The sequence below is a fragment of the Scomber scombrus genome, chromosome 22 (genome assembly GCF_963691925.1).
Source record: "Scomber scombrus chromosome 22, fScoSco1.1, whole genome shotgun sequence".
Taxonomy (NCBI): Eukaryota; Metazoa; Chordata; class Actinopteri; order Scombriformes; family Scombridae; genus Scomber; species Scomber scombrus.
Genome location: NC_084991.1, coordinates 23,072,033 through 23,089,033, shown reverse-complemented (window position 1 = coordinate 23,089,033; position 17,001 = coordinate 23,072,033). Strand labels below are relative to the sequence as shown.

At 39.2% G+C, this 17,001-nt stretch overlaps 1 protein-coding gene across 1 annotated transcript in view; it reads left to right on the top strand.

Annotated features, from left to right (window-relative positions):
* The window catches only part of kiaa0930, a 31,858-nt gene that overhangs the window by 955 nt on the left and 13,902 nt on the right, over positions 1-17,001 (top strand). Inside the window, exon 2 of the mRNA XM_062443490.1 lies at positions 12,971-13,119. Within this exon, the coding sequence (XP_062299474.1) occupies positions 12,971-13,119 (149 nt within the window). The remainder of the gene's footprint in view (positions 1-12,970; positions 13,120-17,001) is intronic.

The window sequence follows — 17,001 nt, the reverse complement described above, 5'->3', positions numbered from 1 at the left end:
CCTACCCATACCGTCTTTCTTACGGTACACCAACACATATCATCAAATAATGACCCTTTTCATACTTTTAACAACCACACAAAATACCAGATCCACCGGCTCTGCCGGCCGTACAACCACAGCAATCCAGGTTATTCTCATTTGCAGTTCCACGTTGGTGGAACGAGCTGCCAAAAACCACCAGAGCAGGGGCCTCCCTCTCTGTCTTTAAGAAGCACTTGAAGACCCAGCTCTTCAGAGAATACCTCCTCTCTTAACTTATAATTACTTAGCACTCTTAACTTACAACTACTTAGCACTACTTAGCAGTATTTATTTATTGTTACACTAATGTCTCTGTTGCAATGTAGCTTGAATGTTATTCTCCCTTGTAAGTCGCTTTGGATAAAAGCGTCTGCTAAATGACTAAATGTAAATGTACCCATATTTGGTCATTTATTTTTGTTGACCTCCATGATGTTTTGCTGCCTACATCAGAAAGGTTAAAAAAACTAGTAGCTTGTATGTTCACTTGTGTAATGTTACATAATATAACTTAATACGTTTGCATTATACTAGTTAGCTTTAAAATAACTGAATAAAAAAAGAGATAAATGCGCTGGAGTCTAGTTGTCCCACATTACCCTAATCCATCCTATATTAATGTCACTTGTGTCAAATTGTTCAGATTTTGTAAAATGTGACTATTTTTTAGGCTTAGACATACTTTCATTTATACAAAACAACCTTATATGTGCCAAAACTTTCTGAAATGCGCATACTCATATTTGGTCATTTAATTTTGACCTCCATGATGTTTTGCTGCCTACATCAGAAAAGTTAAAATAAACGAGTAGCCTCTATGTTCACATGTGTAATGCTAAATATAACACACAGTAGCATATACTAGTTAGCTTTGGAGCCTAGTCTTCCCACATTACACCCTATTGATGATTGATTGATTGATTGATTGATTGATTGATTGATTGATTGATTGATTGATTGATTGATTGGTTGCTTTACTGGGGCCCTGAGTGGCCCCTGCAGGCTCCTGTGCACCTTTAACCCTTTGTCACACCAACAAAGTACTATTTAAACAATCATTTATTTGTTTTTCCTTCCTCTTTGAGGCCATGACAACATAAAACATGGATTTATTTCCTCATTGATCCTAAATGTGATGTTTTACAGACCTCATGTCAGGGTTCCCACGGTCATGAAATTCATGCAAAAGTTATGAAATGAGAAAAATGGTTTTGGAATTAGGGGAATGTTTTGGAAAGCTTTTGAATTAGGGATGACCCGATCTGATTTCAAAGATAATAATAATAATACATTTTATTTGAAGGCGCTCTCGACAAATACACAATAAGAAACAAAACCGATGAAAGACAGTGTGGAACAGACAAAAAGAGTAAGGTGATGCAGTTCATGTTAAGTGGGGTATGCAAGTCTGAATAGGTTTCAGAGTTTTCAGCCTTGATTGGAAGAGAGGGAGAGAGTCCATGTTCCTGATGTCCAGAGTCAGGGATATAAGACAGGCTGCATGAACTTAGACCCTCCACTTTTAACATGTAAAAAATCAGTAGATTAATTTAATATGAATATACTAATCATCAATCTTTATACTTTTTAGCTTTTTAATATCTTCTAATTTGTGATCTGGGGCCAAACACTTCCTCTGGATGTAATTATAAAGGTTCTGGGGGAGGATCCTTTGTTAAACTACTTAAATCAAGTCATGGAAATGGGGTAAAATATTATGGAAAGGTTTTGAAAAATGTGTGGGAACTCTGTCATTTGTTCAAAACATGTTAGAGACTCATTCTGTTCGTGTACAAGATGAAAAAAGTCAACTTCAAAAATGTCCAGCAGGATCTCTGATGTCAGCAGTGATTTGCGTTATTCTTCGTTTATACACTAAAGCACAACCTGTATCTATAGCAACCATAGAACAACCTGTATCTATAGCAACCATAGAACAACCTGTATCTATAGCAACCATAGAACAACCTGATGGTCTGTGCATTACATACCTCATACAAGTGCTAAAGATTGACCTAAAAGTTAAATGGGTTCAATAGATTTTAGTTTTGTTTTAGAAGTGACGATCTAAACTCAGCTTTTATCATCTGACTCATTTATTATTTACACACAACAACATATCTGACCTACAGATGTCTGTACTATATGTTGGGCCTTTAATCACAGCATGCAACACAGTTCATTCGTGGGTGTTAAGTTTTATTCTCGAATTGCCTAAAAAAAAAAAGCGCTCTTATTCCCTTCAGAGTTTACAGAGCTGGACAATGATATTTTAAAGGTGTAACTGTTTCTAATGAGAAAACCGGCAACTGTGCACATTTTCATTTACATACAGACAGAAAAAACAACAACATATGAGTCAAAATTAACATGTTTTTTTAATTTAAATTATACAAAAGTAGGTGGATGTTACACACTAAACCTCCCAGCATCATATCTGGTGATTCATGTTGTTTTCCTTCTGACTGTATGTGAATAAAAATGCACACATTCATCTTATTTTCCCTTTTGGAAACATGTGCCTTTTTATAATATCACTATGCAGCTTACAGATGCAAAGTCTGAAGGGAATAATGAGTCATTTAATATACTTTTTAGGCATAAAATATTGTTACCAACCAGGCTGCTGCTCACACTTCCACCGTGAGAGCTGCAACTAATCTAAAATTCAGATCCAGTCTCATAAAAGGAAGTCACATAACATTTGCAGAGATTATTCATATCATAGTTTAAATCTTGTTTGTTTGCTGGCTGTCATCTTCCTTATTTTTGTGTGCATGTTACTATTTTTGTGTTTTATCACCACTAACTTGTCAGTCAGCATTACAGCTTGATGCCTATCTTAAACCCTGCTGGTAGAAACATTACTCCATCGCACTACTACTGTCCAAAAACACCACAGGGCCCCTTTTTTTGGAGTTTAATTTAAAGGTTTAAAGCCGTGTGTTACCTGGAAATGAAACAAAGTCCAACCTGCTGAGCGGCAGCGTGAAGTTTCAACACACAGCTGGCACAATTAGAGCTCCCACTAATGCTCTGTGGGCTGGAGACTGTAAATACATTTAAAATGTTAGCGTGGGAGGATTAGAAGCCACACCTAGGTAAGAAAAGAGTGACAACCTTTAGCTAATCCTCAGCAGCTTGAACCCATGTTCATTAATTTGTGTAATAAATGACTTAAGCTCCTGAATCTCTACATCAGGAGGGTCAAACTAATTTTAGTTTAAGAGCCACAAACAGCCAACTCTGATCTGAAGTGGGCCGAACCTGTAAAACCATCATAATAACCTACAAATAATATCTTTACTATAATAAACTGTCTAATTACTGTGAAAAATCTGCAGTTTCAACAATATGTACTGCAGTATTATGAATGATGTAGTATGCAGTATTACAGTAAAAGTACTGCAGTATTATGAGCGATGTAGTATGCAGTATTACAGTAAAAGTACTGCAGTATTATGAGTGATGTAGTATGAAGTATTACAGTAAAAGTACTGCAGTATTATAGTGATGTAGTATGCAGTATTACAGTAAAAGTACTGCAGTATTATGAGTGATGTAGTATGCAGTATTACAGTAAAAGTACTGCAGTATTATGAGTGATGTAGTATGCAGTATTACAGTAAAAGTACTGCAGTATTATAGTGATGTAGTATGCAGTATTACAGTAAAGTACTGCAGTATTATAGTGATGTAGTATGCAGTATTACAGTAAAAGTACTGCAGTATTATAGTGATGTAGTATGCAGTATTACAGTAAAAGTACTGCAGTATTATAGTGATGTAGTATGCAGTATTACAGTAAAAGTACTGCAGTATTATAGTGATGTAGTATGCAGTATTACAGTAAAAGTACTGCAGTATTATAGTGATGTAGTATGCAGTATTACAGTAAAAGTAGTGGTTTGGTCCTCTAACTGATATATTATTATAAATGACATCATTAGATTATAAATAATGAGTTTTTGACATGTTAACATTTTCTATCAGCTGTTTTAAATGAGAGACGTTATTGATCAGATGTTTGGTTATTGATCATGAATCTGAACTCTGGTCGTTTGTTGTGGACATAAAAACATCGTCTGTGTTGCTGCTTTGTTTCTGTTTGGGGGAAAATCAATGGAGCTTCTGTTCCCGACACATGACATCATCACACGAGCACACAACGTTTATTAGACAACCACCTCTGCGTCGGTGATGTCACGTCTGTGCCGAGCAGAGCTGGAGGAGGTCAGGTTATGAGTTTCAGAAGGATCTTTAATATGACAAATACCACAGTTTATAACGCCTGCACTCGTTATCACATCGTCAGCTGCTTGTTGTTGTTTATTAGCTGAATGTGATTATACAGACATTTGTGGTTTGAGGGCAGTTTAAGTCGACCAATTCATTTAATTTACTTTCTAGAAGGAGTTATAATAACCATGTTGAAAGGGTTATAGGTTACATGTATTGTACTCAGACTCTTGCTCACTTCAATTAAAAAAAAAAAGTATATATCAAATGAGGGAAAAAAGCACATTAAAACTAACTTACAGCGTCATCAACTGTTACACATTATAGAGAAATAAGTAAAATCTCAGTGTATCCGCTTAACCCTTTACATACTGTTCATAATCTGACTCATAGTTAGTCTCTACATCAATTCACATTCATAAAGTCACCAAATTTGTACATTTATAAAAAGAAAAATGCACAAAAAGTGATGCATTTTATTTCCATTTTTGTATATTCTGTGTCACATCAGGTATAGTGCAGCTAAAATAAGTATGTAGGGTCTTTTTACAGCTCTTAAATATAATAATTGGTCAAATTTGACCCTGAACAGTGTGTAAGGGTTAAAAAAACACTTTAATAGAGTTTAGTTTAGTTTGTTAAAGTTACACCAAAAATGACAAAGAATTAATAATATACAGTGTAGGGAGAGGCGGGAAACTGTAGAAACAAGGTGGAGCTTTCTGGCACAACTTCACCTATATCCAAAGTGCATGGAGAAGAGAAAAAAAGTCTGAAGAAAGTCAAAGTAACTTTATTATCAGACCAACACATTTCAGCCTGGAGCATTCATCAGGATCATAAAACCCAGCATTTAAAAAGCGGAAAGGGTTCAAAAACGGCAAAAAACATACAAAAAATGACCAATAACGTGCATCTAGATATGCATCAGCCAATGGTTTATCTACCAAGGTGGTTTGGGTATATGGTCACGTGACTTCAAGCCAGTCATTATCCCAGACAGGCAGGTAGGTGAAGGGGGGAGCGTCCAATAAGGGACATGGGTGACATCATATTTGGGTCATAAACCAGAAAAATACAACCTTAAAATTATTTTTTAGGCTTATGCATACTTTCATTTGTACAAAGCAACCTTATAAGTGCCAAAACTTTCTGAAATGCGCCTACTCATATTTGGTCATTTAATTTTGTTGACCTCCATGATGTTTTGCTGCCTACATCAGAAAAGTTAAAATAAACGCGTAGTCTCTATGTTCACATGTGTAATGCTAAATATAACACACAGTAGCATATACTAGTTAGCGTTGGAGCCTAGTTGTCCCACATTACACTAATCCACCCTATTGATGATTGATTGGTTGCTTTACTGGGGCCCTGAGTGGCCCCTGCAGGCTCCTGTGCACCTTTAACCCTTTGTCACACCAACAAAGTACTATTTAAACAATCATGTCTTTGCTTTTCCTTCCTTTTTGAGGCCATGACAACATAAAACATGGATTTATTTCCTCATTGATCCTAAATGTGATGTTTTACAGACCTCATGTCAGGGTTCCCACGGTCATGAAATTCATGCAAAAGTTATGAAATGAGAAAAATGGTTTTGGAATTAGGGGAATGTTTTGGAAAACTTTTGAATTAGGGATGACCTGATCTGATATCAAAGATAATAATACATTTTATTTGAAGGCTCCTCTCTGGACACTCGAGGACACCGTACAGTTAATAAACAAAACAATAAGAAACAAAATAGATAAAAGACAGTGTATAACAGACAAAATAGAGTAAGGTGAGGTAGTTCATGTTAAGTGGGGTATGCAAGTCTGAATAGGCAAGTATTTAGCCTCAATTTGAGATTTGATTTTCAGAAAATAATATGAGCACAGAGGAGGTCTGGGTATCGTCACTAGATAACTTTAAGATGTCAATCGAAACCCAAACTGTATCTGCATTAAAACTGCTTGTTTTAACCGAGATTACGCAACATTTAAGTTCCCTGTTATAAGCTAACATGCAGTTCTGTAAATTCCCAGTTTATTCACGTTAATTCCCATGGAAACCCCAGAAATGACCCAAAATAAAACAGTGTAAACGTTGTACTGAATGGCTGAACATGTTTATTTATGTTGGGTGATTGTGTGTGTGCTGTTTCTTTAGTCAGAGGTCCAGTGTGTCCTTAGATGTTCCTCCGCAGGCTGCTGCTGCTGTGAGTCAGTGACATTCAGCAGTGACTCAGGACTTTATTGGATCTGTAGCGCAGGAACGTAAACTGTGACTCATAGTTTAACGCCACGCGAGAGTAAAACACCATTTATATGCAATCCAATCGTTTAAGGACGCCTCAAACATTCCCTCCATGTGTGATAATCCATGGGTATTAATGCAATTAACTGGTCAATCTGATGATGAATTAATTGCTTAAATGTCTACGAAAAGTTTTTAAAAAAGGGGAAAAAGCATCAAAATGTCCCAAAGTGTCCGTGTTACATAAGAAGGGCAAAATGTCTATGTTCTTGTTAATGTATTTGTTGCGCAAATGTGCAAACTATGGCGACATCTATCTATCTATCTATCTATCTATCCATCCATCTATCCATCTATCTATCCATCTATCTATCTATCTATCTATCTATCTATCTATCTATCTATCTATCTATCTATCCATCCATCCATCCATCCATCCATCCATCCATCCATCCATCCATCCATCCATCCATCCATCCATCCATCCATCCATCCATCTATCCATCTATCCATCCATCTATCCATCTATCCATCCATCCATCCATCCATCCATCCATCCATCCATCCATCTATCCATCTATCCATCTATCCATCTATCCATCTATCCATCCATCCATCTATCCATCTATCCATCTATCCATCTATCCATCTATCTATCTTATTAGGAACACCAGTCAATATAAAACACTCTAACACACCACCATCACTTAGTAGAACCTCAGTAATAAACATAAAGTAGATTTATCTCCTTCCTGACAATGTTGAAACTGTATAAACTTAATAAAATCAGTATTTAAAAGCAGAACAGGGTTACAGGTTAGTAAAGTGTGAACTCTGCAAATATTTCTACAAAAGTCCAGTAGTGCAACCGGATTTATAGTAAATAATAAGTACAGCATGTATATAACAGTACTAATAGAAGTGTATATGTATGTGCAAAATATGACAATATATATACAATAATAATGCAATATTAAGTAAGATAAGATATTCCTGTATTAGTCCCATGGTGGGGAAATGTACAGTATTACAGCAGCAAAGTGGATAAAAATAGAAGAGCATCAATAAAAAACAATAAATAAGAAACAAACTAACAATAGTAACATTATGTATAAGAGTAATATTGGTGTTAAATGATAATATACCTGAGTTTGATATTGATACTGTAATGATTTTAAAAAAAAAGTGAAAATATAAATATATATCCAATCCAACTTTAGTTAAGCACTTTAAAACAACCACAGTGGACCAAAGTGCTGTAGAGAAGAATAAATAAAAGACATAACTGCTCACATGAGACATAAAATGACATACGCAATAAATTAAAAGACATAAAACATGATTAAAAATAACAGCCATGCAATAAAAACAATCAAATCAAATCAAATAAATAAAGTCAAACTCTTACAAGGTGTCAAAGGCCAAGGAGAAGACAGAGAAGATATATTGACCAAATTTTATCCTTTGTGTCGTCCTGACCCTATGTCTGTCTTGACCCTTCCTTCCTTCCTTCCTTCCTTCCTTCCTTCCTTCCTTCCTTCTTTCCTTCCTTCCGTCTGTCCTTCCTTCCTTCCTTCCTTCCTTCCGTCTGTCCTTTCTTCCTTCCTTGCTTCCGTCTGTCCTTCCTCCCTCCTTCTCTCTTTCTTTCCTTCCTCTCTCTTTCCTCCCTTTCTTCCTTCCTTCTGTCCTTCATTCCTCCCTCTCTCCTTCGTTCCTTCCCTCCTTCCTTTCTTTCCTTCCTTCCTTTCCTTCCTCCCTCCCTCCCTCCCTCCTTCTCTTTCTTTCCTTCCTCCTACCTTCCTCCCTTCCTCCTTTCCTTTCTTTCCTGCCTCCCTTCCCTCCTTGCTCCCTTCCTTCCTTGACTCGAGGACAACAGGAGGGTTAATAATTTTTAATAAATATAATGAAATAATAAAAATATATATTGAACAATTGAACTGAAAGTACCTGAAATACTGATATTGCACCGTAGTGAACATTAAAAGCATGCATGTGTATAATAGAACTCAAACTCAGATATTCCAGTAAAGATATTTGTGCTGTAACTTCCTCCAGAAGTATTTTAGAAACTAGTTCAAACAGAAGCAGAAACAGCAGCCAGACGGCATCAATGATTCAGGTTTAATTAGCTCGTAACTCTGCCGGCTGCTATAAATACAGCTGCAGTGTCTGTTGTTCAGCAGCACAGAAAATAGACGCAGCAGATCGATAGAAAGCAGGTCGTTCACTCGTCTGCTGTGATGCTGTACAGGACAAATATCTGTGTGTGTGTATGTGTGTGTGTGTGTGTGTGTGTGTGTGTGTGTGTGTGTGTGTGTGTGTGTGTGTGACTCAAATTATTACAAATCCTGCTGAATTTTTAATGTCATCTCTGCACCAAAAACATCAAAAAGCTTCGTTTCTGCCCGTTTCTAACATGTTACACGTTGTTTAGATTGTGTTATAGTTTATTATTATAGTATACTCTGAGTGCACATATGTGTGAGTGTGACTGTGGGCCATGGCAGACAGCAGGAAGCCACAGCAGGAGGCCTCCCATCTGTTTACATTGCGCAGTCTGTTTGTTGAACGTTCGTGTTTCTGGACTATAAAAAAAGTGTAAAATCTCACGTCGTTCAGACCAAACATGAGTAAAATATAGTGCTGGTTTAATATCCACAGGTCTGATGTTAGTATTAGAACCTGAGAGGAACCTTTTTATACACTTATGAACAAAAGAACAATAAAATAAGATAAATAAAATCAATAAAAATCAACTTTATCGTTTTTACTTATTGGCAGTGAAACAAGTATTTTTGATCCAAGGTGCTGCAACCTGCAAAAAAAACAACAACTAAAAGATGATAAATAACTGTAAAGGTTGAGTTAACTATTTAAGATTTAAAGTGTACTGTACTGTAAAAATGCCACTACTTATTGACAGTATTTGTAAAGGGTTGATGCTTCCTATCTACAATAGGACTGTTTAAGATTTCGGTTTATATTTTAATAACTATGTTTGAACCTCTCCATACACAATAATAACTGACTCATAACTCAGTATCTTTAACCTTACTTGCTGTTCATCCTTAAGGTCAAACTTTCATCCAGGTCTCAGCATCACTGAGCTCCCCACAAAATATTATATAACTGTCATGAAAAATACAAAAGCCTGAAACATGGCTCATGATTCAGCTCACTTTCATCAGATGATGAGTGATAGTGTGCCGGGCTTCATAACACAGTTGATGTATTTTTAAAATAGGATATGCAGCTATAAATAGAGCAGGACTTTTATCAATGTGTCTGAGGCTGCTGCAGAACGGCTGCAGAACAATAAGAGATATGAAAGATATCAGACTAACAATAAGAGATATACAGGACAGGATGTCTTAACCATAGACTGTATATATAATGGACGTAACATCCGTGACGTCACCCATTGGTTTGTGGACTGCTGCTCGGAGGCCAATAGTATCGGATCTGAGCAGCGCCATCTTGAAAATTTCAGGTGCATGCTGGGAAAAATAAAAACAGGGATTCTACTTATATGGGCATCAGGAGGAGCATGAGGCGCCCTCCTGAACCTGTGAACCAATCAACCTGTCAATCACCACGTAGCCACGCCCTAATGCATACCCTGCTTTATCGTCACATATAAAATCAGGGAGGCCAAAATGTCCCAAATGAACATCATACTGCATTGAAGAAGGCTTTAAACTAGCGATTGAGACCATAAACACATTTTGAAAACGTTAACTGAGGTTAGAAATCAAGTGAGAAGTTGGTGAATTCTCCATTGACTTGTATAGAGACGGAAGTCCTTTTGACACCAAAACGGTCGCCCCCTGGTGGCCTTTTGATAGAATGCAGTTTTAAGTTACTTCCGCATTGGCCTCATTTCAGAGGACCAGAACTCCCCGCCTGGTCTTAACCCATGAAGCCAAGTACAGCTATCACCATCCATCCATCCGGCTGCAGCTCTCTGTCAGCTTCTCCTCCTCCGTTTGCCAGCAGGTCGAGTTCTCCGACTCACCTCTGTCCAAGCGACGAAGCTTAGTGCCAAATCTGACTGGACGGAGGCCAGAGGTCATTTCCTGTGTGCAGCCAAAGCTCCGGTTGGCTGCAGAGTTGTGTTTAGTGTGAAATGTGAAACAGCTTCACCGCAGCAGACTGACAAGGTGTTCACACCGAGGTTATTAAAGTTTAGAAATGTTCATTAGTTCTTATTTTGATTTAGTTTTACAGTTTGATTTTTTACTTCAGTTTAGTTTTAGTGAGTTTAAAAAGTGATGAAGTAGTTTTTAGTGTAGTGTTTATGTAGTAGTATTGTAGAGAGAAGGAAGGAAGGAAGGAAGGGAGGGAGAAAAGAAAAGAGGAAGGGAGGAAGGAAAGGAAAGGAGGAAGGGAGAAAGGAAAGAAGGATGGATGGAGGAAAGAAGGAAGGAAGGAGGGAGGGAGAAAGGAAAAGAGGAAGGTAGGGGGGAGGAAGGAAGGAAGGAAGGAAGGAAGGAAAGGAAAGAAGGAAGAAGGAAGGAAGGAATGATGGAGGAAAGAAGGAAGGAAGGTAGGAGGGAGGGAGGAAAGAAGGAAGGAGAGAGGGAGGGAGAAAGGAAAAGAGGAAGGGAGGAAGGTAGGGGGGAGGAAGGCAGGAAGTAAAGAAGGAAGGAAGGAAGGAAGGAAAGAAGAGGTCAATTTGACCCGGGAGGACGACAGGAAGGTTAAAACCAGCAAAGATTACAGCTAAATAAAAGCTGAGACATCACTTTAGAAGAGAGAGTTTAGTTAATTTTATGGATGTGGATTAAAAACCAAGTTATAATGATTTAAATAATTCATAAGAAAATGTTTATAGTGAAAGTAAATTGTAACAAATGACTTTCTGTTTGGTCCGGGCAGATCAAAGTAAACAAGGTTAATCTTCACAGTCTTCTATTAAATTAACATAATTCACTTTCTTGTGTGTGAAATTGAATAAAAATGCCGATACACAATGTTTTCCTCCCGCGTTACGTTCCTCTCTACGGCTGCAGCTCAACATTATTTACATTATTGATTTTATTGTGCAGATTATTTTCTCCGTTAATGGTTTGGCCTAAAAAAAAAAAGATAGAAAATGGTGATAAATATCCATCAGCTGCTAAATATTAAGGTATATTTCTGGCTTCTTTTAGTTCTTTATGACAGTAAACTGAATGTCTAGTTGTGGACAAAAAGAGACTGAGGACTGAAGAGACTAATAGCAAAAAAGTTATGAAAAAAAAGCAATAAATAAAGTAATAAATAAATAAATAAATAAAGTGTTAATCAGACTAATGTTAAAGTGATCAGGTTTGAAGGATGTGACTGTGTCTCTCTGCAGCCGCTCTGACAGGAAGTTTAACTTAACGCCATGTCATCCTTTCTGCCTGGTTGCCTGGCAACAGTTGCCGGGGGTCGGCCGGCCGGCAGGTGCAACCCCGAGGTGATGGAAGGTACGGGTGGTCGAGATAAGAGAGGGCCTGATCGTATTGATCGGTTGAAGCTCCTCATATCCTGAAACTTTTTAATCTTTTTATTTTTTTCAAAGCTAAATAAAAAAGAGTTTAATAATAAATAGCAGGGTTGTGAATAATTGATCAGCTGTTTTATTGCCCGTAAAGAGGAATAAACAACAGAAGAGGATAATGGAATAATAAATTAGTACACCGAACCGCATCGTGTCCTCAGACATTAAACATGTGGAGATTTAACCCTCCTGTTGTCCTCGAGTCAAGGAAGGAAGGAAGGAAGGGAGGAAAGGAAAGAAGGAAGGGAGGAAGGGAGGGAATGGTGTAAAGGTAACTGGAGTCAGAGGTTTGATAAAGTGTTGGATGGAGGACAAAGGTCCTGAGTGTCGTCTAAGCGATGTTTTGTCTTTAGACCAGGAGACTAAATTCTGTATATTGTAGATGTGTTGGATATGACCATATTTGGGCATGGCTCAACCTGTGGCTTTATCTGTGTGGTTTAAAGTCCTGGAGGACAGAAACTACAGAACTGAAGGAGCATCAGAACATAACGTGTACTAATCATTCATTCACCAAGTAAATAAGCCTTTTCAATACAAGACATCCTGGACTCCTGTCTACTCTCTCCACTGATCTATGAGCTGCATCATTAAAGTCTCTAGTAGTAGTAGTTTTAGTAGTATTTAGCATTTACAGTCTTTTTAGCATCAGATTCCCTCTTAGTGTTTCCTGTTGAGCTGTGGTGTAACCATAGTAACACAAAGACTTTGCTACTAAAAACACTGTAACGTTGAAACATAGAAGATGAAGATTTGACTCATTCAGACGACTGAAGCTTCATATTAGCTTCAGATCAACTTTTAAATCCATGACTGTGGGTTTAGTCCTCCATCACTTCCATTGTAAACATGATGAAGGATCTTCTGATGCTCAGTATGAACAGGAGGAATCATTCAGCTGCTGCAGTGTTGTTAACTTCTCTCCGCTGTCGCCTGCAGGTTGTTTTAAGGATGACCGCATCGTGTTCTGGACCTGGATGTTCTCCACATACTTCATGGAGAAGGCGGGACCTCGGCAGGACGACATGCTGTTCTACGTCCGCAGGAAGCTCGCCTACGTCAGCGCCGAAAACACTGAGGGCAAAAAGGTGAGCGGGAATAACACACACACACGCACACGCACGCACACACACACACACACACACACACACACACACACACACACACACACACACACACACACACACACACACACACACACACACACACACACACACACCTGTTTATGGTCATTCGTGTGCACCAGGAAGCTTCAGGTTTCCTCTGGATCAGTGAAATTGTCAGTAATGATGATTTGATTAACAGATAATTAACCATCATTTTTTACCAAAAGTAAGACTGAATGCTCCTGAAAATGTCAAATGGTGTAACCACAAAAGAATGATACATATTAAATAATGTAATATTTAGAACAATTGTATTCCATTACCTTTATTTAATATAAAAAGCCACAAGAGAATGATAAATATTACATATTTTATCCTCCTAGAGAGAGAGAAAGAAAGAGAGAAGGAAGAGGAGAAAGCAGTAAAGCAGTCAGGTTCCTGGTCTCCATGGTTACCAGAGTAAATGTAATATTTAGAACAATTGTATTCCATTACCTTTATTTAATATAAAGTTATAATGTAAGTTCATGCCAAACTAGTTGATATGGTGTTTTATTGACTATTTACTGTTTTTAAGCAAGTTGGAAGGAAGGAAGGAAGTAAAGACAAATGAAGGAGGGCAAGAAATAAATAAATCAATAAAAAAGGGAAGGAAGGAGAAAGAAAAGAAATAAGGAAAGGAGGATGGATGGAAAGAAGGAAACAATAAACGAGGGGGGAAAGAGTAAACGAAGGGAAAACATTGAAAGAAGAAAAAGGGAAGGAAGGAAAGAAAGAAGGAAGGAAGGAAAGAAGGAAGGAAGGAAAGAAAGAAGGAAAGAAATAAGAAAAGAAGGAAGGAAAAGAGGAAGGAAAGAAGGAAGGAAGGAAAGAAAGACAAGTAAAAGGAGGAAGGAAGGAAGGAAGGAAGGAACGAAGGAAGGAAAGAAGGAAGGAAGGAAAGAAAGAAGGAAGGAATTGGAATTTACTGTTTTTAAGCAAGTTGAATTATTTGGTACAAAGTTTTTATGGTTACACCACTTAGACATTTCTGCCATAATCCTCTAATATATTCTCTCTAAATGGATTAAAAGCAGAAATTTGATGCTGGGTCCACAAAAAAAGAATGTGTGAAGTTATTCATACGTTTATTTTCACATTTTAACACTTTAAATTTAAACTAAACCTCATGGACATATAAAAACCTCACTGAGCCTTTAACATAAAACATTTCCCGCCGCCATCATACAGTTAAAGAAGCTGTCAGTGAATAATACATAATAATACATAATAATACATAATAATACATAATAATAAATAATAATACATAATAATACATAATAATACATCCTGAATCTCCACAACAGCATCTAAATAAAACATGATCAGACTCTGGGAGCGTTGGGTCGCTGGGTTGTGTAAGCGTGATGTCGACGGACGTGGAGGGAAGGAAAGAAGGAAGGAGGGAGGGAGAATGGGAGGAAGGGAGGGAGCAAGGAAGGAAGGAAAAAGGGAAAAAGGGAGGAAGGAAGGGAGGAGGAAGGAAGGAGGGAGGGAGAGGGAAAGGAAAAGAGGTAGGGAGGAAGGAAGGAAAGAAGGACAGAGGAAAGAAGGGAGGGAGGAAGGAAAGAAGGAAGGAAGGAAGGTAGGATGTAGGGAGGAAAAAAGGAAAGAGGGAGGGAGGAAGGAAGGAAGGAAATAAGGAAGGGAGGAGGAAGGAAGGAGGGAGGGAGAGGGAAAGGAAAAGAGGTAGGGAGGAAGGAAGGAAAGATGGACAGAGGAAAGAAGGGAGGGAGGAAGGAAAGAAGGAAGGAAGGAAGGTAGGACGTAGGGAGGAAAAAAGGAAAGAGGGAGGGAGAAAGGAAAAGAGGAAGGAAGGACAGAGGAAAGGAAGGGAGGGAGGAAGGAAGGAAAGATGGACAGAGGAAAGAAGGGAGGGAGGAAGGAAAGAAGGAAGGAAGGAAGGTAGGACGTAGGGAGGAAAAAAGGAAAGAGGGAGGGAGAAAGGAAAAGAGGAAGGAAGGACAGAGGAAAGGAAGGGAGGGAGGAAGGAAGGAAAGAAGGAGGGAGGGAGGAAGGACAAGCAAGGAAGAAAGGGGGATGGAGGGAAAGAAGGAAGGGAGGAAAGAGAGAGGAAGGAAAGAAAGAGAGTAAATAAAACATGATCAGACTCAGGGAGGGAGCGTTGGGTTGTGTAAGTGTGATGTCGACGGACGTGGAGGGAAGAAAGAAGGAAGGAGGGAGGGAGAATGGGAGGAAGGGAGGGAGCAACGAAGAAGGAAAAAAGGAAAAGAGGGAGGGAGAAAGGAAAAGAGGAAAGAAGGAAGGGAGGAAGGAAGGAAGGAAAGAAGGAAGGGAGGAGGAAGGAAGGAGGGAGGGAGAGGGAAAGGAAAAGAGGTAGGGAGGAAGGAAGGAAAGAAGGACAGAGGAAAGAAGGGAGGGAGGAAGGAAAGAAGGAAAGAAGGAGGGGAGAAAGGAAAAGAGGAAGGAAGGAAAGAAGGACAGAGGAAAGGAAGGGAGGGAGGAAGGAAGGAAAGAAGGAGGGAGGGAGGAAGGACAGAAGCAAGGAAGAAAGGGGGATGGAGGGAAAGAAGGAAGGGAGGAAAGAGAGAGGAAGGAAAGAAAGAGAGTAAATAAAACATGAGACTCTGGGAGGAGCGTTGGGTTGTGTAAGCGTGATGTCGACGGACGTGGAGGGAAGGAAAGAAGGAAGGAGGGAGGGAGAATGGGAGGAAGGGAGGGAGCAAGGAAGGAAGGAAAAAAGGAAAGAGGGAGGGAGGAAGGAAGGAAAGAAGGAAGGGAGGAAGGAAGGAAGGAAAGAAGGAAGGGAGGGTAAGGAAGGAGGGAGGAAGGAGGGAGGGAGAGGGAAAGGAAAGAGGAAGGGAGGAAGGAAGGAAAGAAGGACAGAAGCAAGGAAGAAAGGGGGATGGAGGGAAAGAAAGAGAGTAAATAAAACATGAGACTCAGGGAGGGAGCGTTGGGTTGTGTAAGCGTGATGTCGACGGACGTGAGGAACATTCAGACGGACAGTTCGACCCCCGAGCCAAACAGCGCCGGTGTAATATGCATCTTCATGAGCAGCAGCGAGACTTTAATCTGAGACTTTAATCTGAGACTTTAATCTGAGACTTTAATCTGAGACTTTATTGATCCTAAAAGGCTTCGGTCACTTCCTGGGTTCACATCCCTTTTTTTTTTTTTGGTTAAATGTCCGAAGCAGCAGAAACGATTTAGTTTCAGAAGTCAAACAGTAACTCTGATGAGATTTAGTTCAAACTTAAAACTCAAACTATCTCTCCCTCGCTATCCTTCTCTCTCCCTCTATCTCTCTGTCTCTCTGTCTATCTCTCCCTCTCTCTCTCTGTCTATCTCTCCCTCTCTCTCTCTGTCTATCTCTCCCTCTCTCTCTCTGTCTCTCTCTCCCTCTCTCTCTCTGTCTATCTCTCCCTCTCTCTCTCTGTCTATCTCTCCCTCTCTCTCTCTGTCTCTCTCTCCCTCTCTCTCTGTCTCCCTCGCTCTCCTTCTCCCTCTATCTCTCTCTCTCTCTCCCTCTCTCTGTCTATCTCTCTCTCTCTCTCTCTCTGTCTATCTCTCTCTCTCTCTCTCTGTCTCTCTCTCTCTCCCTCTCTCTCCCTCTCTCTGTCTATCTCTCTCTCTCTCTCTCTCTGTCTATCTCTCTCTCTCTCTCTCTGTCTCTCTCTCTCTCCCTCTCTCTCCCTCTCTCTCTCTCTCTCTCTCTCTTCTCCCTCTCTGTCTCCCTCGCTCTCCTTCTCCCTCTATCTCTCTCTCTCTCCCTCGCTCTCTCTCTCTCTCTCTCTATCTATCTCTCTCTCTCTCTCTTTCTCTCTGCCTCCTTCGCTCTCCTTCTCCCTCTCTCTCTCTGCC